We start from the raw sequence: 25,977 nt of genomic DNA, 5'->3' as shown, positions 1-25,977 counted from the left end.
TGCGTGAGTGGTAGAATTTGTGGGAAGCTGATGCTAATTGGTGGAGGATTCCTGTACTAAGTGGGTGCTTGATGGTCAGCCCAGATCTGTGCCGTACGACTATGAAGTAAATTACATTCCATGATGAACTGAGAGAGAAGGCTGATTAAGGCAGTGCTACCTCGAATTCTGGCTTTCCAGTGACAAACTGCAGGCAGAGAGATGGACATGAGGGAAAATGGATCTCGGACTGACACCATTCTGAGGATAGTCAATAGTCTACTGAGGTGTGTTGTAGGTATTCATCCTCAACAACGGTGACTGGTTAGGCACAGAGAGAACTTGCATTTACAGTTACCTTTATCGGTTCATGTAAAAACATGCACACCACACAAGACTAATTATCTAGGCCCTGTTACGTACCCCGTAACTGGGTTGCCAAACCAGCAGAAATGGATCACTCAGTTGGAGTCTGGAGTGCTAGAACTAAGAAAGTTTTATTAAAGAAACAAGCAACACAGTAATCGAAAGGATAATAAATGCAACAATTCAACAATGATAACCACACATGTGCACAGAATTAAGATAACAGCATCAATCAAGCTCTATCGTTGTCTAGGGGTAAATGACCAATTTCAAAATGACTCAAAGTTCAGTCCAGTTTAGTAGTTCAGTTCGCAGTAATCGTTGTCATGGCGATGGACAAGGTGGGGAAGAGAGACATAGAATAGGAACAACTCATCATTCAGCACAGCTTCACTCACAGACCAGCGAGATGGCTCACAAACAGCATTTGGGCGGGTCCTTGGTGATGTCACCTGAGGTCACCGACTGTGACCCCTCCTCCAGATGCGGTCGATCCTCTGCAGTGAACCCGGCACCCAGGCAAGGGCGGACACACACCGGGTTCCCGCTGATCGTACCTTTCCACCCTTGTCGTTGTCTGGGACTTCTCACCCACTCGTGAGAAGCGCACCGCTTCCAGGGTCTCGTTACCTCGGGTGGCGTGTGTGTCTGTCTTAGCGAACCTGTCCCTTTTTATCCCCCTGCTGGGGTATCGCCTGTCCATCACTTCAAACAGTTCAGGGCTCAAAGGGGGGAGCCGCTCCAGACAGCTCTTCCTCCCACATCCCTTCATTACACATCTCCAGACGCTGCTCCATTGTTCCTTATCTCTCCTTCCCCTGAGGGCAGGTGGCAGACCAACTGCTGATGCCACTGATGCTAGCCCAGGCCAGCAAACATCTTAATTTTATGTGTATTCTCGTAACAGCCCACACCAACCAGGTTTGTCTGACCCTGCTGGAAGTCAAATAGGGAAGGTGATGTCCGGGAATAGAAGCTTACACTGCTTAGGTGTTCCTCTTGATCCTGACAGTCTCCAAGTTCCCAACATGGTGTCATCCACCACTGTGATGGTTTGTTTCCCCAACTTCACACTGCCTCTGCTCCCAAAATCAATCTGTTCTGTCTTGATTTTGTTGGCTCATCAGGCACGCCTGTGTACGCTTCTCATTGGACCTGGCCCGAGGTTGCAAGCTGTATTACCTTTGTACCCTACCACCAGGCTTATTCCTCACTTCAATTTCTTTGTTCTTCCTGAATCAGCAGGTTATGGACAACAATTGCGAGAGAGAAATTACATAGAACAACCTTTTCAGCAGCTTTTTAAAGACTCAAGGACCATATGGTCTCCCCAGTAATGCATGTCTTTATATTCCTGATCAGCCAGGATTTCCCACAAACCTACAGTTCTAATTTAGAATTGCCTGAAGCTGAAACCCCCATTTCTCTCTAACAGCCTCAGCTGTTCCTGGAGATATTTATAAGCAAAGTGCCAAAACTTTGAGTAGTATCCAAACATCCTATACTTGTCATAACTGTTAGATTGGGGAGGGGGGAAATGCAGAGGGAACGTAGCTCTACATCAAACCCATGCTGTACAAATGTTGGAAAGGAAGGTTAACTTCTTCACCTTGTTCAGACTAAATGCAATGAGAGGAGCAGGTAACATTTGTTTTTTATTTTTCACTAAAATATTTTACAGAAGCCACGTACATGAAAGGCAAAGGGCCCATACGCTACCAGAATTAATTTCTCTCCTCACCTCTCCCTTCCCCGGGTGTAGGAAGTGGACAGATCAGGGGGAAAGCAAAAGGGACAATGGATAAAGGTGGGGGCTAGGACTCAGTACTTGAAAAGGCAGTTGCCCCGAGTCCAGGCAAAGATGAGATGGTGACCCTATGAGGGTGGTCAGTATCAATAGCGAGAGCCACAGCAGCCATCAGAGACTCTGCAGACACCAGTCGTACGCGTTCTGGAACATACGTAGCCATGGTGATGCCGTGAGTGACTGCCGCCACTCAGCGGGCATCCAGGGCCACTGCCACAGTAAGGTGCAACGCTCCGGGTGAGGCATCATGGCAAGGTGCCGGCCGTCAGCTGAGCACAGCGCTGCAATTCCAAGTGGAGAACCATTGGGATTCTGAGGATAACGCTCCGTTGGAACACCCAAGTCATCACAGTATCGGATGGGAGCCAGGCCATTCTCTGTTACCATCTGCAGCACTTTTTCTGACTCAAACTGCATGTAACCTGCAAAGTAAGTAGGACAGGATGAGACCACTCCATTTGATCTGGTACAACCCCCACATCCCCGACAAGACAATGCTGTCTGAACCACCATTAGATATTCACCCTATCAACCCCAACTCCACCAGTCCCATTATTACAACACAGAGACTGTTTGACCCCACTGAGTCTCTATTGCCTCCAAGCAGAGCAATCCCATCAATCCCATTCCCTTGGAAATCTCCAACAAATTCTTATTGAATTCACTCATATTTTCACCACACTTCCAGGCACAGAATTCAAAATCCCACTCTCTGCAATAAAAGAGATGTGCAAATGTTACCACTGAGAAGCAAGGTCTTCTTGTACTTGTGTAGAAAGGAGTTAGAGGGAGATACAGAAGACTTCACACTATTGGATGCACCATTGCTACACTGGACCAGAGTTGGAGATACACAGACATTTTATGCTGTTGGACATTCAACCCCTATTTAGGGCAGAAGCAAGAGACCAGATAACTTCTGCACTGTTGGACGTCCCGTCCATACACAGTTCAGGAGTTAAAGAGACACAGGAAGAGATAGGTGCACAGACAACATTCCACTCGAGGACAAGGGTCAAAAAGATACAGGCAAATGCAATAGGCCGTCAAAGATACTGGCAGAGTCTGAGAGGTAAGTGGAAGTCTATAGATACAGCCTTTTAATCCTTGCATAGATATTTGTATGGCAACTTCCTCAACCCTTTCAGGCAGTGCAGAACCATGTAAGAGTCAATGAAGTTCACGCTAAGTGTAGTTAGTTCCATTTATGGAATAGGCGAAACAATTGTCACATAGCAAGCCCAGAGAGCTATTTTATCGAATGATGAAAATTTGTGGCAGGGGAAGTGCTTACTGGCCCACCATGTCCAGGCATTGAAGCGGTCAGCTCCAGAGAAGAGCAAATCCAATCTGAGTGCACAGATCCTGAAACACCTTTCTATTCTTGATTAGATGAATCCAAAATCCACAACTGATCATGTAACCAATGCTTTATGTGACCAGCCTGATGTCTCACCACCTCAGTCACAATAAAGGCCAACTCACCCTCTCCATGAGCAACCCAGATGCCAAGGGTTGAACCTGCCATCCCATTCAGCAGAAGTGAGCTGCTCTCCAAGATGGTCACTGTAACAAAGCGTGACTCAAAGCGATGAGAACGGTTGTGTGTCAGCAGAACACCCTGCTTTGATCCATCACCTGAAACAAATGGGCAAGTGTCAATAGATCTCCAAAGACATGGGTTCAAACACATTTGCTCCTGACCCACCTTCCACTCACAGCTGGCATTAAGTCACTGGAAGTGGTAGCAAAGTCTGTAGGGCTCATATAATAAATAAAAGAAACATTAGAATTTATATCTAAAACTTGGATTGAGAAATTATCAATGGTAATGCTTCAGTTGAACTTTTAACAAACAGGAGGGCCCCCGTGATCTTTTGAGTGATGTGGCCTGGAGAAATCAAGCCCTGCGAAAGAAACTTCATTAGTCATTAATACTCAATACCACCCCAGCTTTACCAGCTGTCAAGAATTTGTATTCACACGCATCTGCATGTCTGAAAGAAATAGGAACACACTATTGAGAATTATTATATATTAGATTACATATAATGGAAAAATAAAAAAATTTAAATCAGACAAAAACTTAAGAGCATCGCAAAATAATTTGGATTATTGGCAATTATTTCTTCTTCCCTACAACTACACAGTCTCCATAAAATCCTCAAGCTTAAGGTCTTGCCCATGCACTGGTTCTGAGAACAGATGTCCCAGCTGATGAAGCACAGGATCAAGTTTTCACGGTGGCTCTAAACAGCTAACAGCAGTCTGGGACTTACGGTTTACTGAAGGAGCGCAGAAGCTTACTGGCACTTACAGGGCAGAATTCCTACAATTCAGTGCAAAACTGCAGGTGATTATTAGTAAAATATGGGGTCTGTGTCAAGGCCTGGGCTCCATTCTTAAGAGTTAAGGGTGATGGGAAACCCGATATAGGTCGATAAAATCATCACTGATTTCAAAAGAGTAGACACAGCAACAGCATATCAACTAAGATATAAACAAGATCAACAGCACAATCCTTCTAAAATCATAAAAAGCCTTTCAGCAGCAGAGGGATGAGAACCTACACCCCACCTGAACAAGGAATCCAGAGGATAAGGAGCATTAAAAGGGGAAGCAACACAAGGATAATGGTGACTGAATTTGCTGGGAAGTTTATGGGAAAGGTTCATGTGGTGCACCACAGGAGAAATAAATGGGCTGAATGAATATTAACCGAATGGGGCTTTGTTTTAGTATTTAATACAATGCAAGTAAGAGAACCATGATACAAGCTGCCCTCACCTTCTGATAGCTCTGTCTCTGAAGCCACCCAACCGAGCAGTGCCATCAGCTGGCAGCCATTGCACACGCCCAAGCTAAAGGTGTCAGACCGGGAACGGAACCTGGAAAACTCAGCGTGTGCTCTGGGATTGAATTGCACTGTTGCAGCCCAACCTACAGGACAAGAAACAGACTAATAGTACAGCATCAGCAAAATGGGAAATGCACAGGAACATGATGTGCTAACACCCGCATTACCGACTCCTGTTATCTACTCTCAAACAGTAATTCAATAAATATTCCTGTTCCTGTTTTCAATATTCATTGTATATTCTGATGTGGTCATTTCCAATGTTGGCTACAAGCTCCTATTTCCATTGTTCACTAAACATTCGTGGAACGATTGTTAATATCTATTAACCCCTATTGTTAGTTTTCATTAACTATTCCTATTCCTGCATTTTCATTCCCCTCTGTTCATGCCCAATAAATATTCTTTTCCATTCCCTTTCATCGTCCATTGTACACAGTTTCCCTCCACCCCCAAGTTCATTCAATGCTGTTCTTTCATTCCATATCATCAAATACTCCTCCATTTCCCATAAGTGCTCATTAAATATTTCTGATCTTCTATTCCCAGTTAATGCCACAAATTCATCCTACTTCCCCACGTCTGGTTAAAAATTCCACTCCATTCTGCTCTAGTTCCTAGTCAGTATTCATTTAACATTCCTGTTTCTCATGCCCATCATTATACATTTCCCAATGTGGAATTTACAATAAACGACCACGTAGGGTAGGTTCTTGTTCTTTGGAGCAAAAGAATTTTTAAAGTCACATATTTTACCTTTTGCTGAACCCAGAACATCAGCGTAACTGAAGCCTCCAACAAACACCACCCCACGGAATGAATCCAGAGTCAGTCCTGAACAGATGTCCATCATGGTCACATCCCAAACCTGCAGAAGTAAAGTGCATCATCTTATCCATAGTGAGGAACTTCCAGGGTGAAAAATATTAATGGATTTGTCTAATAGATACAAAGCTGGAAAATGGAATTTAATCCAAAAGTCCAAGGTAATTTAGAGGTTTTGAGGTACAGAGAGATCTGGGTGTGGATATCCACAAATGCCTAAGGATAGTGGAACTAGTGCTTTATGCTGTTTCATTACCTCTTTCCTATTCATAGAATACACACATAGGGAAGAGATAGTGAAACACCAGAAAACACCAGCTTTGCATAATTTACGTACAATGAGTTTTGCGCTGTCTGAATCTGTGTGCCTGTGATGCTACAAGTTTTTTCTATCGTACTGTTACGTACCCCGTAACTGGGTTGCCGAACCAGCAGAAATGGATCACTCAGTTGGAGTTTGGATTACTAGAACTAAGAAAGTTTTATTAAAGAAACAAGCAACACAGTAAGCGAAAGGATACTAAATGCAACAGTTCAGCAATGATAAAACACACGTGCACAGAATTAAGATAACAGCATCAATCAAGCTCTATCGTTGTCTAGGGGTAAATGACCAATTTCAAAGTGACACAAAGTTCAGTTCAATTTAGTTCAGTTCACAGTAATCGTTGCCATGGCGATGGACAACGTGGGGGGAGGGAGAGAGAACGGGAACAACTGATCATTCAGACACGGCTTCCACTCACAGAACGGCGATATTGCTCATAAGCAGCTTCCGGGCGGGTCCTTTGTGATGTCACCTGAGGTCACCGACTGTGACCCCTCCTCCAGATGCGGTCGATCCTCTGCAGTGAACCCGGCACCCAGGCAAGGGTGGACACACACCGGGTTCCCGCTGATCGTACCTTTCCAGCCTGTGGGTTTAAGGTCCGGTACTTCCCACCAACTCGTGAGAGGCGCACCGCTTCCAGGGTCTCGTTACCTCGGGTGTCGTGTGTGTGTTGCCTTAGCAAACCTGTCCCTTTTAATCCCCCTGCTGGGGTATCGCCTGTCCATCACTTCAAACAGTTCAGGGTTCAAAGGGGGAGCCGCTCCAGACAGCTCTCTCTCCCGTCCCTTCATTGCACATCTCCAGATGCTGCTTCATTGTTCCTTATCTCTCCTTCCCCTGAGGACAGGTGGCAGACCAACTGCTGATGCCACTGATGCTAACCCAGGCCAGCAAACATCTTAATTTTATGTGTATTCTCGTCACAGTACCCATACCTCACTGTACTCATGCACAATAACAATGAACTTGACTTGAGTCACAGCTGCTGTGTAGTGTACAGATCTGGTCACACTGCAGGGAAAGTATGACGCACACAAGGGGGTGTAGAGGAAATATACAAGTTACCAGCCAAGCACAAATTAAAATCCTGAGGAGAGACTGTTGAGGGTGGTGGTATTTTCTATAGTTTGACAATGAAAGATCATTGAAATTCTGTTTCAGGTTCTGACTGGGGTGGATGTTAAAGGAGTCTCAGAATAAGAGGCAGACTATTGAGAAGTACACTTCTTCAAGCTCAATGCAGTGAAATTTGGTGGAAGTTCAGTCATCGACTCATTCAGAACAGATTCATAGGTTCAAAAGTTCAAAGTAAATTTATCAAACTACATACATGTCACCATATGAAACCCTGAGATTCATTTTCTTGTGGGTATTCACAGTAAAAGAAGAAACTCGATAGAATCAATGAAAGACTGCACCCAATAGGATGGATAAACAACTAATGTGCAAAACACAACTGTGCAAACAAAAAGAAAGAAAAATAATAAAGAACAAGTAAGCAATAAATAGAGAACATGAGATGAAGAGTCCTTGAAAGTGAGGCCACAGGTTGTGGGAACAGTTCAGTGTTAGGGCGAGTGAAGTTGAATAAAGTTATCTCCTCTGGTCAAGAGCCCGATGGTTGAGGGGTAATAACTCTTCCTAAACCTACTGGTGTGTACTCTGAGGCTTTTGTACCTCGTTCCTGATGGCAGTAGTGAGGAGAGAACATGGTTTGGATGGTGGATGCTGCTTTCCTGTGACCGTGCACATTTGTAGATGTGCTTAGTGGTAGGGAGGGCTTTACCTGTGATGAACTGGGCCGTATCCACTACTTTTTGTAGGACGTTCCATTCAAGGGCATTGGTATTTCATACTACAGTATGAGGCAACCAGTGTGTACACTCTACCGCACAGCTCTTGAAATTTGTCAAAGTTTTAGATTCAGCATGTCATCTTGGCAAGTTTCTGCGAAAGTAGAGGTGCTGCCGTGCTTTCTTTCTAATGGCACTTACATGCTGGACCCAGGCCAGATCTTCTGAAATGATAACACCAAGGAAGTTGCTGACACCCTCCAACTCTGATCCTTTGCTGAGGATTGACTCGTGGACCACTGGTTTCCTTCTCCTGGTAGTCAATAATCAACTCTTTGGTTTTGGTGACATTGAGTGAGAGGCTGACACATGTTTCTGGCTATGAAGGCAATCTTAGCATATGGGGATAATGCAGGCAAATGGCTTTGAAGTAGTAGAGTTTCAATTGAATACAAAAATCATGGCAGTCCAAGACCATACTTGGATCAAGCACACTTTCTTTAGCACTTCAGCAATTAACCAGAGAGGATAAATTTAAATTAAATAATGAAAGGATCAAATTGGCTGAACATAAAAAAAAATCATTCAACCAGTATGGAGGTCTGGATTGACACCTGAAATGATAGAGATAGGGCCTGAAGCAGCAATGGCAGAACTGTAAACCGCAGAAATATGGATAAAAAGGGAATTGGGACTGGGATCAATCTATTCTATCTGGCACAGATACAATGGGCTGAACAGCCTTTATCAGGACTGCAGGTTTTACCTGGAATCCAGCCATGACAAGTGACGCCACCATTTCCCGGTCACCGTTGCTGCCTTCCTCCCGCATCACAGCCACTCGTGGCTTAGACTCAGCTGTCAAAATAGAATAAGATTTGAGCACAGGAATAAAGCCATTTTACTGTAATTATACAGGGCCATGGCCAGACACACTTGCTGTATTGTACACAATTTTGGTCTTCCTATCTATGAGGGGATACACTTGCTATGGAGGGAGTGCAGTGCAGTTTCACTAGACTGATTCCAAGGATGACAGGTTTGCCATGAGACCGAGTAGACCAAGCCAAAATTTTCTTCTGTTCAGGAGACTGAGGGGAGAGAAGATCTCATTTCAACTCTCAAAATTCTGACATGACTGAATATGTGGCAGGCCTTCGAGAGAAATGACTTCATGCTGAAGGCCGTGAATCATTGTGGAAGTTCAGTCTTGAGTTTATTGAGGGAATATGGGGAGTAACGCTGGAAAATAGCACTGAAATAAATCAGCTATGATATTGACAGATGGTGAAGCCAGAATGAAGGGCCAAATGACCTACTCCTGCTCCTAGTTCTATGTGTTGATGGAGTGCCTAATAGTCCATGGATCTGACAAGTGTCCACTGGCAGTGGCTCAGGAGGATGTTGTCACCTATTTACCTAACCCAGATGACGGTCTAGGGCTGGTGACTGGTTCAAAGCTCAGAGTATATTTGGGAGCCATGCGATGATCCAGGCCTCTCTCCTCTTCCTCCACACAAGCCCGGTTGGCCTGCAGTCTCTCCAGTTGGAAACTGGTCTCTTCCCACCAGCAGCGGAGAGTGGCCAGCTGCTCTGAGAGAACCTCCTCTCCATTCACTCGCACTGTAATCTGGGGAAGAAAATCGAGATAAACCACAGAAGCAAATGGAGTGGAATATTCCCCCTTCAACCCACGGCCCCTGATGTGAGGAATTGGTGCTGGGTCTGTGGAATCTGTGACTCAACCAGGAAACCATTTGTGGGATTGAACTGTAGAGGGGATGACCTGAGAGAATCTGGTAATATCCTCATCATGACCAGAGATAGCAGATAAATGACTCGCCCTAATTTTACAGACAAATTCCAACAAGTGGAAATTTAATGCATCCACTGCATTAAACAGGAAGTACAATAGCAACCAAGGAATAGCAACACAAGAGGCTCAATCACTATACCCTGGGTCCTTCATAACTTTGGTCATTTCCCAATCCCAAGAATACCTGGTAACCCCACCATTCACTGTAGTCTAGGGCAACAGAGACACCCCAGTGTTCCTGATAATCTAATAACTCAGCCATTCCACACTCACTGGGTTACTCACTGTGCTCTGGGAACCTTGTCCAATGGTGGAACCAATCCGCCAGCACTGAAGTCCCGCTGCTCTGTACCGAGAACTCACTTCGTTGGCAGACACTTCTGAGACCTCCAACACCAAACCCAGCTCCTCAGAAAATAACAGCTCAAGTACTGGGGAAACAAGAGTAATCTGTGTCAGCTGGGAGAGTTTGGCCACAAAGGATTTGGGAGATGTGGGGCAGAGAATGGTTGGGAAGAGTGTAGAAAGGTTATAGACACCTTTGAAATGAAGGGAGATGGTTCATACGTGGTCAGGTGGGCTGGCGGAGGCTCAAAGGGGCCAACAGAAGCCGTGGATAGGATGTCATGGCTGTTGCTGGAAGGAAGTCTATATAAAGGAACGGGGAGATTAGACTATCACAAGGAGGTCACTGGGAACAGGGAAGATGTTGAGAATTTGCAGTAACTTACCGCTGGTCTCACTGTGGCAAGTTTTGTTTTCAATGCTGACATCAATGCCACAGTTCCCTCCGATGGCCATCTCGATCAAGCATGTGAGCAATCCCCCATCACTGACATCATGGCCAGCACTCAGCAATCGTTCTGGGGCAAGGAAAGATTAAGAACGTGAAACAATGGAACTGCAAAGGAAGCGGGAAAGTATTCCAGACTCGTAGACTCACCGTCCAGCAGCTGCTGAGTGACAGCGAAGCAGGACTTGAGATTGTGTGGACTGTCCAGGTCTGGGCAGCAGTTGCCGATCTGAGAGTAGCATTGAGCCAAAGCACTTCCTCCCATTCGATACTGACCAGGTGTAACAGGTACATACAGCAGCACCCCTAAACGTGGACAGAGCAGCATTAGGCCACAGCAACCCGACACAGCTGTACATCAACATGTGACCTGGCACAAAGCCACGGCCCCAAACATGGACAATGTCAACATTACATTTTACACCTTCCTGCTGCAGTACTCTCAATTCAACAACCCGCCTGCCAATTGAATCAAACAAGGTAGACACCCTCCCGACCCATGCAATCTCGGTTGTCAACAGTGACCAAAACTGTACCTTGCCCCTCTGGGTTTTTCAAGTCAGGAGTCACAGTGGTGGTGATGTCAGGACACATGGCGTAAACGGAGACCACGAGGGAGCCTGAGAATCAGAAGAGGAACGGGCATCAGTTGGTGGGTCTGCTGGTGTTTGGCTGCTTCGAGACTCCACTGGAACAGCAGGATCCTGTGTAGATCGCCCACCTCCCACACGGGGAGATCCATTCATGGAACCCACCCCCAGTTAGGCTGGCACAAAATACTGCAGGCCATGAAACCAGTGGAGGAAAGAATCAATGGGAGAAAGTTCAGCCTTCTCATTTGCTTTAATTGTGTGTTTTGATTCTTTTCCTGGGATCTGGTTTCCACTGGCAAGGTTAACATCTCTTGCACATCCTCAATTGCCATTAAGGAGATGAACCACTGTGGTGCTTCCAGTGAACCTGTCCTCAATGCTGTTGGGCAGGAAGATCCTGAATTTAGAACCAACTGGAATGGAGGATCAGTGAGACTTCCAGTGCAGGACAGTCTGCAGCTTGGAATGGAAATTGCACGTGACACTCCTATCCACCTACTGGTTTTGTCCTCCTTGGTGATGGACCTTACAGGTTGGAAGGTGCTGGTGCAGTGGCTCTGACCAATAATTGCAACATATTTTTGTAAGTGGTACACAATTTAAAAACATTTTTATATTAAAAAAAGCAACCAAGTGATGTTGAACTCAAACAAATTTAAGCAGCAGTTGTGATAACCACAGGCACTCTGTAGAAGCAGCTCGTCACTTAACAGTAGGAGAAGCCATGTGCTCTCTCAGGATACAAAGAGGTGGGAGCTGATAAAGGGAACATTAGACTTTGGTCTCTTCAGTCATGGGACACAAGTAAAGGTCAAAGTCAAGGTTCAGGAAAGGCTGCATGTTCAACAACTGGTTGCAGTTCATAGGTTCTTAACATACATTGGGGTGAAATCTCATGCAAAAGTGAAGAGTGCCACACAGAAAAATGAGTTGGGATATGAGCCAAATGGTATAGCTGTGAAGCAGATAGAACAGTAGAGATATGGAGGAGGGGGGTGCATACACTAACCAGCAAAGGTTCCAGGACAGGTTGTTGGAAATGTTTTCAGGATCCCAAGAGTTAAGATTATTAACACAAAAGGTACAAGTTTAATTGTCATTCAACCATACACATGAATGCAGCCAAATGAAACAACATTCCTTCTGGGCCAAGTTGCAAAACACAGTATAAATAGTCACACACAAAACACAAATAATCATGAAAATATAGCCCAAATCCCTGAATGACACGGCCTGTAAACTGATGGCGCAAGGAAGGAAAGTGAGGTCACAGTTGAATTATTAAATGTAAATAAGGGTGACACAGAATTTAGTTGATTGGACTAATGATCCAGAGACTGTTCAAATTCTGAAACAGCAGCTGGAGAATTTAAAATTGTTTGCCTGGGAAAAAATAACTAGAACAAAGTGTTAATATTACTGATGGTGACCATACACCTGCCAGTTTACGGTAAAAAAAACACATAGGGTTGTAATAGGCCTGAACTCACTGCCCAGAGGGGTGGTGGGGGCAGAAACCCTCTCATTACAACAGGATCTCAAGAGCTGAGACCAGCAGGGCAATGGACCCATTGCTTTGAGTTGGGTAACACTGGGAAGCTCTCTTATAATGAGCAGAAATAAGATGGACCAAATAATCTCAAGTGATAAAAATATTCTGTAGTTCTTGTAAGAACCTCCAGAGGATAAAGGGATTGTTCGTTGCGAGGTCAATGGACCAAATAAGTGGCTTTGCTGAGCATGTAGGATAGAAGGGCCTCTGCCACAGCACACCTTTGCTACTTACCCGGGGCTTTGACGGTCTCCTGACCCACACGAGCAGCCATACTCAAGGAATCCTTTCCACCATCCACAGCAATTCCAAGTTCAGCCATCACACAGCACACGGCCTCACAGGCATCGTACAGAGCTGCACCCTCCCCCGGCAACTTCGCAGGCCACATCCAGTTACCACTACACTTAACATCCTACCAAAGAGAGAACACACACTGAAGGACTTCGGAAAAAACAGGCTATGGAGGAAGAGGCAGCAGCTGGTACAGACTGGAGAAAAGGATTGGCAACTGGTGGGGGCAGCTAGTCTGTGAAGGGTGGGACTGAAAGCAGTGAGTGAGGAGGGTCCATGATTATGGTGCAGCTGTAAAGGACTTCAGCAAAGCCACACATCGAATAGTGTGTGCATTTCTGGTCATCTCCTTACAAAAAGGACCTGGAGACCTTGGGGAAAGTGCAGAAGGCGGGGACTTCCAGTAGCGCTCATGGAGTGAAGTCGCGTTCTTGACTCGCTCCATTACCTCTGAGTTTTTCTTCTTATGATCAGCTATATGTTAATTAACCATTAAGGCATCAACTTTTACAATACTTTGAAACAAATTGGGCTCTTTGATAATCGGATGCGTTTAAGGTCTGCTGTGTCTAAGAATGGAAAAAACGGGAAGGACGGCAAACCTCCGGTTAGACCGAAAGATTTCCCTCCGACTGAACCACCTGTGACTTTGAAAGCTATATCGGAGCTAATTCGGGAGGAAATTTCAACTAGTTTCCAGAAAATTGCCGATTCAATTGAGAAGAGACAAATATCTATTACCGAACATCGGTCGGCTATATCTGATCTTCAAAAATCCACGCAACAAAGTGAGCCCAAGATGGAGAAAATCGAAGAAACAATTAATGTAATGAAGAAGAAACTCGACTTTCTGACCTTTAAAAACTCTGACTTAGAATCCAGAATGCAACGGCAGAATCTTCGAATGATTGGGGTGCATGAAGCTGTTGAATCCGATAACCCTATGAAGTATTTTTCTCAACTTTTAAAAGATGCATTTCCTACTGTATTTCCTGACCAACCACCGTTATTGGATCGTGTTCACAGAGTTCCATCATACTCGCTTAGGTCAGATAAACCTAGACATGTCATTTTACGTTTTCATTACTTTCAAGACAAGGAGAAACTGTTTCATTTCGTTCGATCTAAAGGTTACATTGATTTTCTGGATCTTAAGTTCCGATTCGTGGAAGATTTCAGTAAACCAATCCGGGATCAACGGGTTTGTTACAGATCTGTGATGTCGGAACTCTACAAGATGGATTTAAAACCAGCGCTGCTTTACCCTGCACGTCTAAGGATTCGCACGTTGGATGGAGCCCTCCGTTTTTTTGAATCTCCATCGGATGCCCAGAGTTATCTGGATCAATTTTCACCTTCAACATCTTAATTGTAATTTTTTAACTATCTCCATTGATCGGAGGTTGTGAATTTGTCGGTCTTAATTTTTTTTTTGCCCTATTTGGGCAGAAAAGTTTATTTTTGATTATTTAATATGGTTGCTAAACTTCCTTTTTAACTGTGTCATTTCTTTCTTTTTCCCAGGGGATTCTGGGTGGTTATTTCCTCATCGTCATTTTACGTATTTCCTTTATGGCCTTAAATTTTGTAGTTTTTTTTAAATCTATTTTGTTTTGTAGGTTTTTATAACTAGTTTATGTTAATAATCTTATTTTTTTTTTGTTTTGTTTATTCATGGGTCTGGGGTTTATTGCGGTTTTTTTATATTTTCTGGCTTTTATTCTGTTATGTGTTTATTTTAATTGAGTTATCTTTTTTTCTATTCTTTTACTGTTTTATAATCAGCTGATCTTTTTTATATTTACACTTTTTTTAGGGAGCGTATACCGGAAGTCATGGGGGTAGTTTTAGTGCTTGCTTCTTTCGGGCTGGTCTGTGTTAGATTTAGCCTTGGGGCCATGGGGTGGGGGGTGGTGGGAGGGGCTTCACGTTTTAGTTTCTTTCTTCTTGGGCTATGTACATTATTGAAGTATTGGTTGCGTTCTTCTTCCCGGTATCTCTTGTATGTTCTGTTCCCTTTCCGGGTTCGTGGGTCGAGCCTATCGTCAATCCTCCTTGTTGCGGGTTGACTTTAGGGTTTATGGAGTCTATTATTAATTTTGTCTCCTGGAATACTAATGGTCTTAATCATCCTATTAAAAGGAAAAAAGTTTTTAAAGTGTTCCGGAGACTTAAAGCACAAATTTTATTTTTACAAGAGACCCATGTGCGGAGGGGGGACAGACTACGTTTTTTCAAATTCTGGAAGGGACAACAGTTTCATTCGAACTCCAATGCTAAGATTCGAGGCGTCTCTATTTTTATAGACTCCTCAGTTACTTTTATACAACATGATATTATTTCTGATCCGAATGGTAGATTTCTATTGGTTAGTGGTCTATTATTTAATAAAAAGGTAGTTTTGGTTAATGTCTATGCTCCTAATATGGACTGTCCGGAATTTTATAAATCATTATTTAATCAGTTCCCGAATTTGAATGAGTTTTCATTGATCTGGGGTGGAGATCTTAATACCTGTTTATCTCCAGCTTTGGACCGTTCGGCTCCTCTACGGACCTTACCTAATAAATCTGCAACTTTGATTAATTCATTCCTTTCTGATTCTGGGTCGACGGACATTTGGCGTTTTTTGCATCCTCAGGAAAAAGATTTTTCCTTTTTTTCACATGTTCACCATTCCTATTCAAGAATTGATTATTTCTTTATTGATTCTCGTCTTATTTCTTCAGTGATTAAATGTGATTATGACTCTATAACCATTTCGGATCATGCTCCACTTAAGCTTTCTATTAAAATTCAGGCCAATACACAAAATAATAGACAATGGCGTTTTAATTCGCTGTTGCTTCAGGACTCGGACTTTGTTAACTTTATGAATGAACAGATTGATCTTTTTTTTACAATTAACTATACGGAGGATATTTCTGTGAACATTCTTTGGGATACTTTTAAAGCTTATATTCGTGGTCAGATTATCTCGTATTCTGCTGCTTTGAGGAAGAAGCTGAAGCAGGAGGAGTTGGTAATTGTGGACAAGATTAAGAAAATTGATAAGAAATATGTTATAGCTCCTTCTGAGGAGTTATATAAACAAAGTTATTAGCAAATAGGTTAGAAAAAGTACTTCCTTCTATTATTTCGGAAGACCAAACGGGTTTTATTAAAGGTCGTTACTCTTTTTATAATATTCGCACACTGTTAAATATTGTTTATACTCCCTCACAAAATGTTCCTGAGTGTGTTATCTCTTTAGATGCTGAGAAAGCTTTTGATAGAGTAGAATGGCCTTATTTATTTAAGGTGCTTGAAATGTTTAATTTTAGTTCGAAATTTATATCCTGGATTAAACTGTTATATCATTCTCCTGTGGCCTCGGTCCGTACTAACTCTTTAAGTTCACCTTTTTTCCCTCTTTCTCGAGGTACTCGACAAGGTTGTCCTCTTAATCCTTTATTATTTGATATTGCATTAGAACCTCTTGCAATTGCCATTCGAGAATCTCCAAATATTACTGGGATAACTCGGGGCTTAAAGTCCCATAAAATATCACTCTATGCTGATGACTTACTTTTATATATTTCTCACCCCCAAAAATCCATCCCGGCTGTTTTAGAGCTATTAGCACAATTTAGTTTCTTTTCTGGTTATAAATTAAATCTTAGTAAGAGTGAACTCTTTCCGATTAATAAACAACTTCCCTTATATCATAACTTTCCATTTAAATTGATTAATAATTATTTTTCATATCTTGGGATTAAAATTACTTGTAAATACAAAGATTTATTTAAGATTAACTTTTTACCGTTAATAGACCATATTATTCAACTTTCATCTAAATGGTTTCCTTTATATTTAACTTTGATTGGTCGTATTAATGCAATTAAGATGTTTTTTTTGCCAAAATTTTTATATATATTTCAAGCATTACCAATCTTTGTTCCAAAATCTTTTTTTTGACAAAGTCGACTCTAAAATTTCTTCATTTATTTGGCAAAATAAAAACCCGAGACTGGGTAAAATACATTTACAGAAAGCTAAGAGAGATGGAGGCTTAGCATTACCTAATTTTAGATTTTATTATTGGGCAATTAATATTCGACATATGAAATTCTGGTTACTTGACCAGGATATACTATCCATTCCTAAATGGGTAGCATTGGAATTACAATCTGTTCAGGGTTATACACTTGGCTCTATTTTAGGCTCCTCTCTTCCTTTTGATTTGAAACGCCTTAAACAGGTGTCTAACCCGATAGTTAAATATACCTTACGTATTTGGTTTCAATTCAGAAAGTTTTTTGATCTTAATCAATTTGGGTTAGCGATTCCTATTTTAGGTAACATATTTTTTCCTCTCTCTTTTACGGATCGTGCTTTTCAAATTTGGAAGACTAAGGGTATTTCACGGTTTTTGGATTTATTTTTAGATGGTTCCCTTATGTCTTTTGATCAATTATCTAATAAATATAACTTATCAAGAATACATTTTTTTTTAGATATTTACAAGTTAGAAATTTCCTAAGTACCATACTTTCTTCCTTTCCAATGCTTCCTCCTACATACATTTTAGATACTATAATTAACCTTAATCCATGTCAGAAAGGTGCATTGGCTATGATTTATAATATTATTATGAAACTTAGGAAAGCTCCATTTGATAAGATTAGGGTAGATTGGGAACAGGAATTGGGGTTTATCAATTCTGTGGATGACTGGGGGCAGATTTTACAATTAGTCAATACTTCCTCTATCTGTGCTAAACATTCCCTAATTCAATTTAAAGTTGTTCATAGAGCACATATGTCCAAAGATAAATTAGTGCACTTTTATTCTCATATTAATCCTTTTTGTGATAGATGTCCGGGGCAGATAGCCTCTTTAACTCATATGTTTTGGTCTTGCCCTACTCTGGAAACTTTTTGGAGAGACATTTTTAATATTATTTCCAAGGTATTGAATATAGATATCTCTCCTCATCCTATTACTGCTATCTTTGGACTACCTAAAATTTCCAGTAATCTTTCCCCTTCAGCCCATAGAATGATTGCATTTCTTACTTTAATGGCGAAAAGATGTATCTTACAACATTGGAAAGAGCTCAATGCTCCATCTACCTTTTTTTGGTTTTCTCAGACGATATTATGCTTGAATTTAGAGAAAATTAGAAGCAATCTTTATGACTCCTCATTTAAATTTGAACAGACCTGGAGATCTTTTATTCAATATTTTCATTTAATGTAATATATACCCTTCTTGGTTTTTTTTTTACTGTTTTTAATGGAGGTCGGGATTGAGGACGTGATTTTAAGTTTTTTAACTCTGTTTGGTTTCAAGTTAGCCCATTGCTTTGCTTTGCTTTTAGTTAGTTGCACGGTGGGTTTTTTTTCCTTTTCTCTATTGATATATATATAAAAATTAGTATACTATTATGTTACCTTGGTACGTTATGTTTAAATTACATTGTTTGTAGTATTTTTTTTGTATTAATATCTTCTGTAATTTTATTATATTCTAACAGTGTATTAGTGCCTATATGGCTTACCTTTTTGTATACTTATTCAATAAAAAGATTTAAAAAGAAAAGAAAGGAGAAAGTGCAGAAGAGGTTTACAAGAATGCATTCTAGATTAAAATGTATTTGTGATGAGGAGAAGTTGAACAAACTTGTTTTCTTTAGAGTGGAGGCAGAGGGAAAACCTGCCAGAAGTTTATAAGCTCAAAAGACACAAATAGGGTAGACAGAATCTTTCTCCCAGGGTAAATGATCAAATGAGTGGGCATACATTCAAGATAAGAAGAGGAAAATCCAAGAGAGATGCGTAGGGCATGGTTTCCTTTTTACTGAAAGTGTTAAGATGCATGGAGCAGGCTGCTGGAGGTGGTGGTAGAAGCAGATTTAATTATGGCATTTAAGATATTTTGGATAGAGAATGGAGGGGGATATACTGTAGATCATGTTCAGACAGAAGAGATTTAGTATAATTTGGTATCATGTTCAGCACAAATTTGTCAGCTGAAGGGCCCGCTCCAAAGCGGTACTTTGGAACAAGGCAGCGTCCATTATTAAGGACCCCATCACCCAGGACATGCTCTCCTGTGTACATCCATTAGGAAGGAGATACAGAAGCCTGAAGGCATACTCATGATTCAGGAACAGCTTCTTCCCCTCTGCCATCTGATTCCTAAATGGACAGTGAATTACCTCACTTTTTAAAATTATTATTTTTAACATACATATATACATACTGTAATTAACCAATGTTTTTCTATATTTATCATGTATTGCATTGTACAGCCAAGTTAACAAATCTCATGACATGCCAGTGATATTAAACCTGATTCTGGTTCTGTTTCATGTTCTATTAACAAAGAGCGCCTGTGAGCCGTAGGTGAGGGAGGGGAGGTTGGAGAAGTCCGCAAGCTGTGGACAAACCCACTGTCATCACTTACTTTGAGGTCGGTCACACGGGCAAACACCAGGTTAGTCAGAGCCTCCCCGACAGCCATTCGGGCTCCAGCCCCAGGGTTGACCAGACCTTTGATGGGCTGCTCTCCGATTGCCGTGGCAGCTCCCACAGTATCAAAGTAAGACAGGGCAATGACGGCCACATCAGCGAGAGGAGTGTGGAGTGGTCCTACACACTGTTGCTGGGCTACCAGACCCGTCACCGAACGGTCCACCTGTCGAAGAGTAGACTGTACTTAACCAATGGTAGCCATTTCAAACACTTCACATGCTCTTGTCCCACATTACCTCGGCATCCGACCTTGTTATGGTTTCGTTCTCTTTTCCTGTATCTTCCCCATCTCACCTTATTAGTCAGGTATCGTTTGCTGGCCACCGCCGGCAGTCGCAGTACACGGCTCAGGGCTTCCCTCACACTCAGGCTGGCTGGTAGGGTCAGGGGCTGAAGACTGGGCTTCTTCCGATTTAAAATGAACTCCTGTAAAACATTGAATTAAAGATGATGCATGAAATTTGTAACCAATTAACACCTGAGTCAGCAAGAGTTGCAGCGATGGATGTGGAATTCATCAAATGTTCAGCGGAGGTGAGGCTTCTTTCAGCAGTTACTGGAAGAGTGCATACATTTGAGTGTTATAGTAAGGTATTACCATGCAAATGGCCTTTCCTGTGTGGAACCGGCACATTCTTTTCTGATTCTGTGAGCGTACTGCAATTGCTGCAGTCTCCTCCCACATCTCATATACAGTATGCTCTGGTAGGGTAACTGGCCACTGCAAACTATCCCTAGCGTAGGAGGGTGGCACAGGAATTGGCTGGGGGGGGTGGGTGGGCACAGATCGGTGAGGAATGTGCAGTTGATAGTCACTTGAGAGAGAACAGGAATTCATGGGGGAGATAGGACCAATGGGAAGCCTCAGGGCTGGTGCAGAGTTGCTGGGCCAAACATCACCCTACTATGCTGCAGGTAGACTGTCAGTGTCTGATTGTGAGGGGTGGATAACATTAAGGGTTAGTGAGATATGCAGAGTATTCGGCATTGAGGTGCAAAGTATACATCAGTATTACAGTGATCTGTACAGGATACATTAAAGGTTGAGATATTCACGTGGCTATCAGTGAGGTAATAGGGCACATTAAAGTGAAGTATGAGGGGAATATTATAAAGGTATAGGAGCAGACTTAGGCCATTCAGCCCATCGAGTCTGCTCTGCCATTTCATCATCCACTTCCTTCAACTCCATTCTCTTGCCTTCTCCCCTTAACCTTTCCTGTTCTGATTAATCAAGAATCTATCAACATGGCCTCCACAGTTGCCTGTGGTAATGAATTCCACAGATTTAGCAGCTTCTGAATTCCTCATCTCTGTTCTAAATGGACACCCCTCTATTTTGAGAGAGATTTCCCCCACCAAAGGAAACATTTTCTTCACATCTACTCTATCTAGACCTTTCAACGTTTGATACGTTTCAATCAGATCCACCCCCCCCCCACCAATTCTCCATCTTAAAGCAAGCCCAGAGCCTTCAATCACTGCTATAGGATAACCCTTTAATTCCCAGATCATCCTCATGAACCTCCTCTGAACCCTCTCCAACGTCAGTGAAATACTGTATGTGCTATATCAGTGTACTAGTGAGGGGCATTCACTGTGCAGCCTTTAAACAGCATGTCATAGTGAGAGTTGGACCATTTTCAGGATACCCATTTCTATCAACTGGTTAAGATTCAAGATTGCTTAATGTCATTTAAAGTATACAGATGTAAAGGGGAATGAAGTAATTGGCACTCCAGATCCGACGTAGTGAGGAGTGCTGACTGCTTGAGTTTTTGTGAATATGCTTGATATATTAATGCATTGGAGTGAAGAATGCCGGGTGTTTTAGCATTACACGGATGTGCACGGCATATCAACTAGAGAATGAGTTATGTGTTGTTGACTCATGGCGACCCTATGTATTGTGTAGGTTTTCACGGCGAGATGTGGAAGTAGATTGCCAGGCCTTTCTTCTGCGCAGATATTGCTGCTGCCCGGGTTGGGATCCGGCCGGATTCAAACACAGGATCATCCGCCTGGAAGTTCAGTGCTGATGCCACTACACTACTGGCCAGCCCAAAGAATGAGTACCATTCCACAAATGTGCTTGGGGAGGATTGAAAGTAAATTGACAGGTCAATGACAGACAGTAAATGAAAAGGGGAATAGGGCACACAGTGGACTTTATTCTTGTTGCAATTTTAACGTGGGAGATTAGACTAAGTTAAAGAGAATTATATTGGGGGATTGTTGAGTATTTAATATTTTAGTATTATTATGAGTATACTGTTTAAGCATTCTTTGTTGTTTATATAATTGATTATGGGTTACAAGTACATGAATGCCGTACATCATCACGCCACATCACATCCTCACTTAAGGTAAAAACGAAACGAAGGCGCGCGTTCCCGGATCAATGTTTCCTTTCAATTAGTTTTGTTTTGGAGTTACTATTATGTAAGTAGGTAAATTATTGTCATATGTAGCAGGTACAGAGGAAAAACTGCTTTGAGTGCCATCCCTACAAATCATTTCATACAACAGTGCTTTGAAGTAGCACATGGGAAAATAATAACAAAATGAAGAATCAAGTGTTACAGAGTGCAGTGTAGACAGACGGTGCAAGGTCATAGTGAGATCGATTTGAAGGTGAAGAGTCTATCTTATTGTACCAGGGAACCATTCAATAGTCTTCTAACAATGGGATAGAAGCTGTCCTTGATCCAGGTTGCACGGCTTTCAGGATCTTGTATCTTCTGCACAATCGGAGTAGAGAAAATGTGTGGTGTGGGTCGGGTTTAATGTTGGCTGCTTTACCAAAGTATTCAGAAGTGTAGACAGAGTCCAGAGAGGGGAGGTTGGTTTCCATGATGTGCTGAGTTGTGCCCGTAACTCTGAGGCTTTTTACAGTCTCAGGAAGAGGAGTTCCCACACGAAGCCATGACGCATCTGGATAGGATGCTTTCTGACGATAGTCCTGACGAAGGGTCTCGGCCTGAAACGTTGACTGCACCTCTTCCTACAGATGCTGCTTGGCCTGCTGCGTTCACCAGCAACTTTGATGTGTGTTGATTGAATTTCCAGCATCTGCAGAATTCCTGTTGTTTAGGATGCTTTCTGATATGTCTTACATCGATGGGTGCAGAGTATGTTACAGTTAATGATGCTTGTACTAAATATGTATCAGCATGGTTCAGTAATGGATTAGAGAGAAACATGCAGCCTTTATCACAGTTGCAAGCAGAATAATCAATGTCCATCTGTGAGCACTGTGCTGACTCAGGTACGAAGGTAATTAGAAAGGTATACAAAACAAGGGTTGGAATTTGAAAATCAAGATGTGGTCAGAATTGCAAGTCATTGAATATAGAGTAGAGTGTGAAGGGGATAGGACGATACAGGAACAGATTTGGATACTCATGTTTATAGAGAGTATAAACTAGAGGGATGAAAGCAGATAATGCTGGACAAACTCACATCAAGAGGCATCTGTGAAAGAGAGGCAATTATATTTCATGACTGAGACCCTTCATCACAACTGAAAGAAAACAAGAGTGCAGGAGCTGAGGGGGAGCAGTTGAACAATATTCCCACGTTGGAAGTAGTTGATCCTGGTGACGGTGTGGATACAGTCAGCTTTGCTCAGGAAAAACATGATAATAAATTGATAATATATCATATCATGCAAAATGATCAACTAGCGTGCTTTGAAATTGTCTCACACAAAACAAGATCCATATCACCTCTGCTGTGTATGTTTACTTTTGCCTTTATATTTTTCTCCCTGTTGCTACTCAATATTTAATTAGATTTTGTTAAGGTCAAAAAAAATTAAAAAAAAAACAAGATCCATAGAAGGGAATAATGAGAGTTGATGTGCCTCTCCTTTCAAAGCTTCAATTGGATGTGAACATTTGCTCTCAGTTCAAGGGCTGCCACTTACTGCAAAAACCGTATTCCTCACCTTCTGAGGCATTTTCCCCAGGACCCACTCTAGCTTCAGATCCACAGGGCAAGCAGTAGACAGCTCACCATTGGAGAACTCCGATTTCTTTGAAATATCCCGATCATCAACCAACACTATCTGGAAAATAAAAGATATTACTTGTACAAGTGTTGAGTTCTGTTCATTTGGACTGTGCAAGTATTTAGAATGCACGTGTACTCCCCTGTTATGTGTGCAAGGTGGCGGGCCGGGGGGAGATTGCAGAATGTAAAGATGGCAGCCCTCAGGTATTGAAGGGAGACGTTGAAAGAAAAATTGTTTAAATAAAAGTAAACCCTATCCTTGCTGTTTGGGTGTTCACAGTGGTAGCAGAAGATGGCTTCCAACTATAGAATCCCACCAGCATTTGATGAGAGCAAGTCTTCGAAAGCTGGAAAAGTGAAATTGGAATATGGACTCGTGTTATGGAGCTGGAGAAGACGAAGCAAGCCTTGGCTGTTGTTTCGTCGCTTTCGGGAAGAGTGAGAGAGACCACAATGGGAATTTTGGTGGAAGACTTGAACAAAGATGACAGTATGAAATACACTTGGCTGTGTTTTTTTGAAGGAATAAAAGGATTGGATTTATGGGGCATATTCAGACTTTGACAATTTAGACACAATTCTAAAAAACATGGCTGATTATATTACTGATTTTGAACAAAGGTACACTTGCATGTACAAGTAGAAAATGAAACCTCCTTACACTGTATTAGTTTTTATACGGTTGGATACTGCATGTCTAGACATAGGACAGACAGCTAGCATTAACTGCAGCACTGAAGAGGATGTTTGAAGAAAAGGTTGCCAAGACAACAGTCAGAATTAGTTTGAGTCAGGAAACAGCATACTTCGCTGAGCAGAAACAAGAGTTTAGCAAGCTCAGGTCCCAGAGGGACCAGACAAGGGTACCATTACCCGACACAAATCCAATAAACAAGTACGTTAGGAGATCAAAATGTGTGGTACGTCAAAGTATTTACCACTGAGCAAGAAACTGTTCACATAGAACAGTGTCTAACAAGCCTGATAGAGTTCTTTGAGGAGGTGACCAGGCATATAGATGAGGGTAGTGCAGTGGATGTGATCTATATGGATTTTAGTAAGGCATTTGACAAGGTTCCACACGGTAGGCTTATTCAGAAAGTTAGAAGGCATGGGATCCAGAGAAGTTTGGCCAGGTGGATTCAGAATTGGCTTGCCTGCAGATTGAGGTTGATGTTCTGGAGCATGTTGATATTAAGGGAGAGGAGGTGTTGGAGTTGTTAAAATACATTAGGATGGATAAGTCCCCGGGGCCTGACGGAATATTCCCCAGGCTGCTCCATGAGGCGAGAGAAGAGATTGCTGAGCCTCTGGCTAGGATCTTTATGTCCTCATTGTCCATGGGAATGGTACCGGAGGATTGGAGGGAGGCGAATGTTCCCTTGTTCAAAAAAGGTAGTAGGGATAGTTCGGGTAATTAGTGAGCCTTGCGTCTGTGGTGGGAAAGCTGTTGGAAAAGATTCTTAGAGATAGGATCTACAGGCATTTAGAGAATCATGGTCTGATCAGGGACAGTCAGCATGGCTTTGTAAAGGGCAGATCGTGTCTAACAAGCCTGATAAGAGTTCTTTGAGGAGGTGACCAGGCATGTAGATGAGGGCAGTGCAGTGGATGTGATCTATATGGATTTTAGTAAGGCATTTGACAAGGTTCCACATGGTAGGCTTATTCAGAAAGTCAGAAGGCATGGGATCCAGGGAAGTTTGGCCAGGTGGATTCAGAATTGGCTTGCCTGCAGAAGGCAGAGGGTGGTGGTGGAGGGAGTACATTCAGATTGGAAGATTGTGACTAGTGGTGTCCCACAAGAATCTGTTCTGGGACCTCTACTTTTTGTGATTTTTATTAATGACCTGGATGTGGGGGTAGAAGGGTGGGTTGGCAAGTTTGCAGACGACACAAAGGTTGGTGGTGTTGTAGATAGTGTAGAGGATTGTCAAAGATTGCAGAGAGACATTGATAGGATGCAGAACTGGGCTGAGAAGTGGCAGATGGAGTTCAAACCGGAGAAGTGTGAGGTGGTACACTTGGAAGGACGAACTCCAAGGCAGAGTACAAAGTAAATGGCAGGATACATGGTAGTGTGGAGGAGCAGAGGGATCTCGGGGTACATGTCCACAGATCCCTGAAAGTTGCCTCACAGGTGGATAGGGTAGTTAAGAAAGCTTATGGGGTGTTAGCTTTCATAAGTCGAGGGATAGAGTTTAAGAGTTGCGATGTAATGATGCAGCTCTATAAAACTCTGGTTAGGCCACACTTGGAGTACTGTGTCCAGTTCTGGTCACCTCACTATAGGAAGGATGTGGAAGCAGTGGAAAGGGTACAGAGGAGATTTACCAGGATGCTGCCTGGTTTAGAGAGTATGCATTATGATCAGAGATTAAGGGAGTTAGGGTTTTACTCTTTGGAGAGAAGGAAGATGAGAGCAGACATGATAGAGGT

General features: G+C 42.5%; 1 protein-coding gene across 4 annotated transcripts in view; it reads right to left on the bottom strand.

Annotated features, from left to right (window-relative positions):
• Positions 1-464: 464 nt before the first annotated feature.
• Positions 465-25,977, bottom strand: part of pfas (phosphoribosylformylglycinamidine synthase) — a 51,768-nt gene continuing 26,255 nt past the window's right edge. For all 4 annotated transcript variants that reach the window (XM_063058694.1, XM_063058693.1, XM_063058697.1 and 1 more), the window contains exons 16-29: positions 23,474-23,593; positions 19,819-19,950; positions 19,457-19,687; positions 12,947-13,127; positions 11,104-11,187; positions 10,718-10,873; positions 10,506-10,637; positions 10,060-10,205; positions 9,378-9,588; positions 8,725-8,816; positions 5,766-5,877; positions 4,940-5,092; positions 3,638-3,790; positions 465-2,574 (exon numbers count right to left, since the gene is read on the bottom strand). In XM_063058694.1, the coding sequence (XP_062914764.1) occupies positions 2,264-2,574; positions 3,638-3,790; positions 4,940-5,092; positions 5,766-5,877; positions 8,725-8,816; positions 9,378-9,588; positions 10,060-10,205; positions 10,506-10,637; positions 10,718-10,873; positions 11,104-11,187; positions 12,947-13,127; positions 19,457-19,687; positions 19,819-19,950; positions 23,474-23,593 (2,214 nt within the window). In that variant the 3' untranslated portion in view covers positions 465-2,263. The remainder of the gene's footprint in view (positions 2,575-3,637; positions 3,791-4,939; positions 5,093-5,765; positions 5,878-8,724; positions 8,817-9,377; positions 9,589-10,059; positions 10,206-10,505; positions 10,638-10,717; positions 10,874-11,103; positions 11,188-12,946; positions 13,128-19,456; positions 19,688-19,818; positions 19,951-23,473; positions 23,594-25,977) is intronic.

The sequence above is a fragment of the Mobula hypostoma genome, chromosome 9 (assembly GCF_963921235.1).
Source record: "Mobula hypostoma chromosome 9, sMobHyp1.1, whole genome shotgun sequence".
Lineage (NCBI taxonomy): Eukaryota > Metazoa > Chordata > Chondrichthyes > Myliobatiformes > Myliobatidae > Mobula > Mobula hypostoma.
This window is presented reverse-complemented; position numbering and strand designations above follow the sequence as displayed.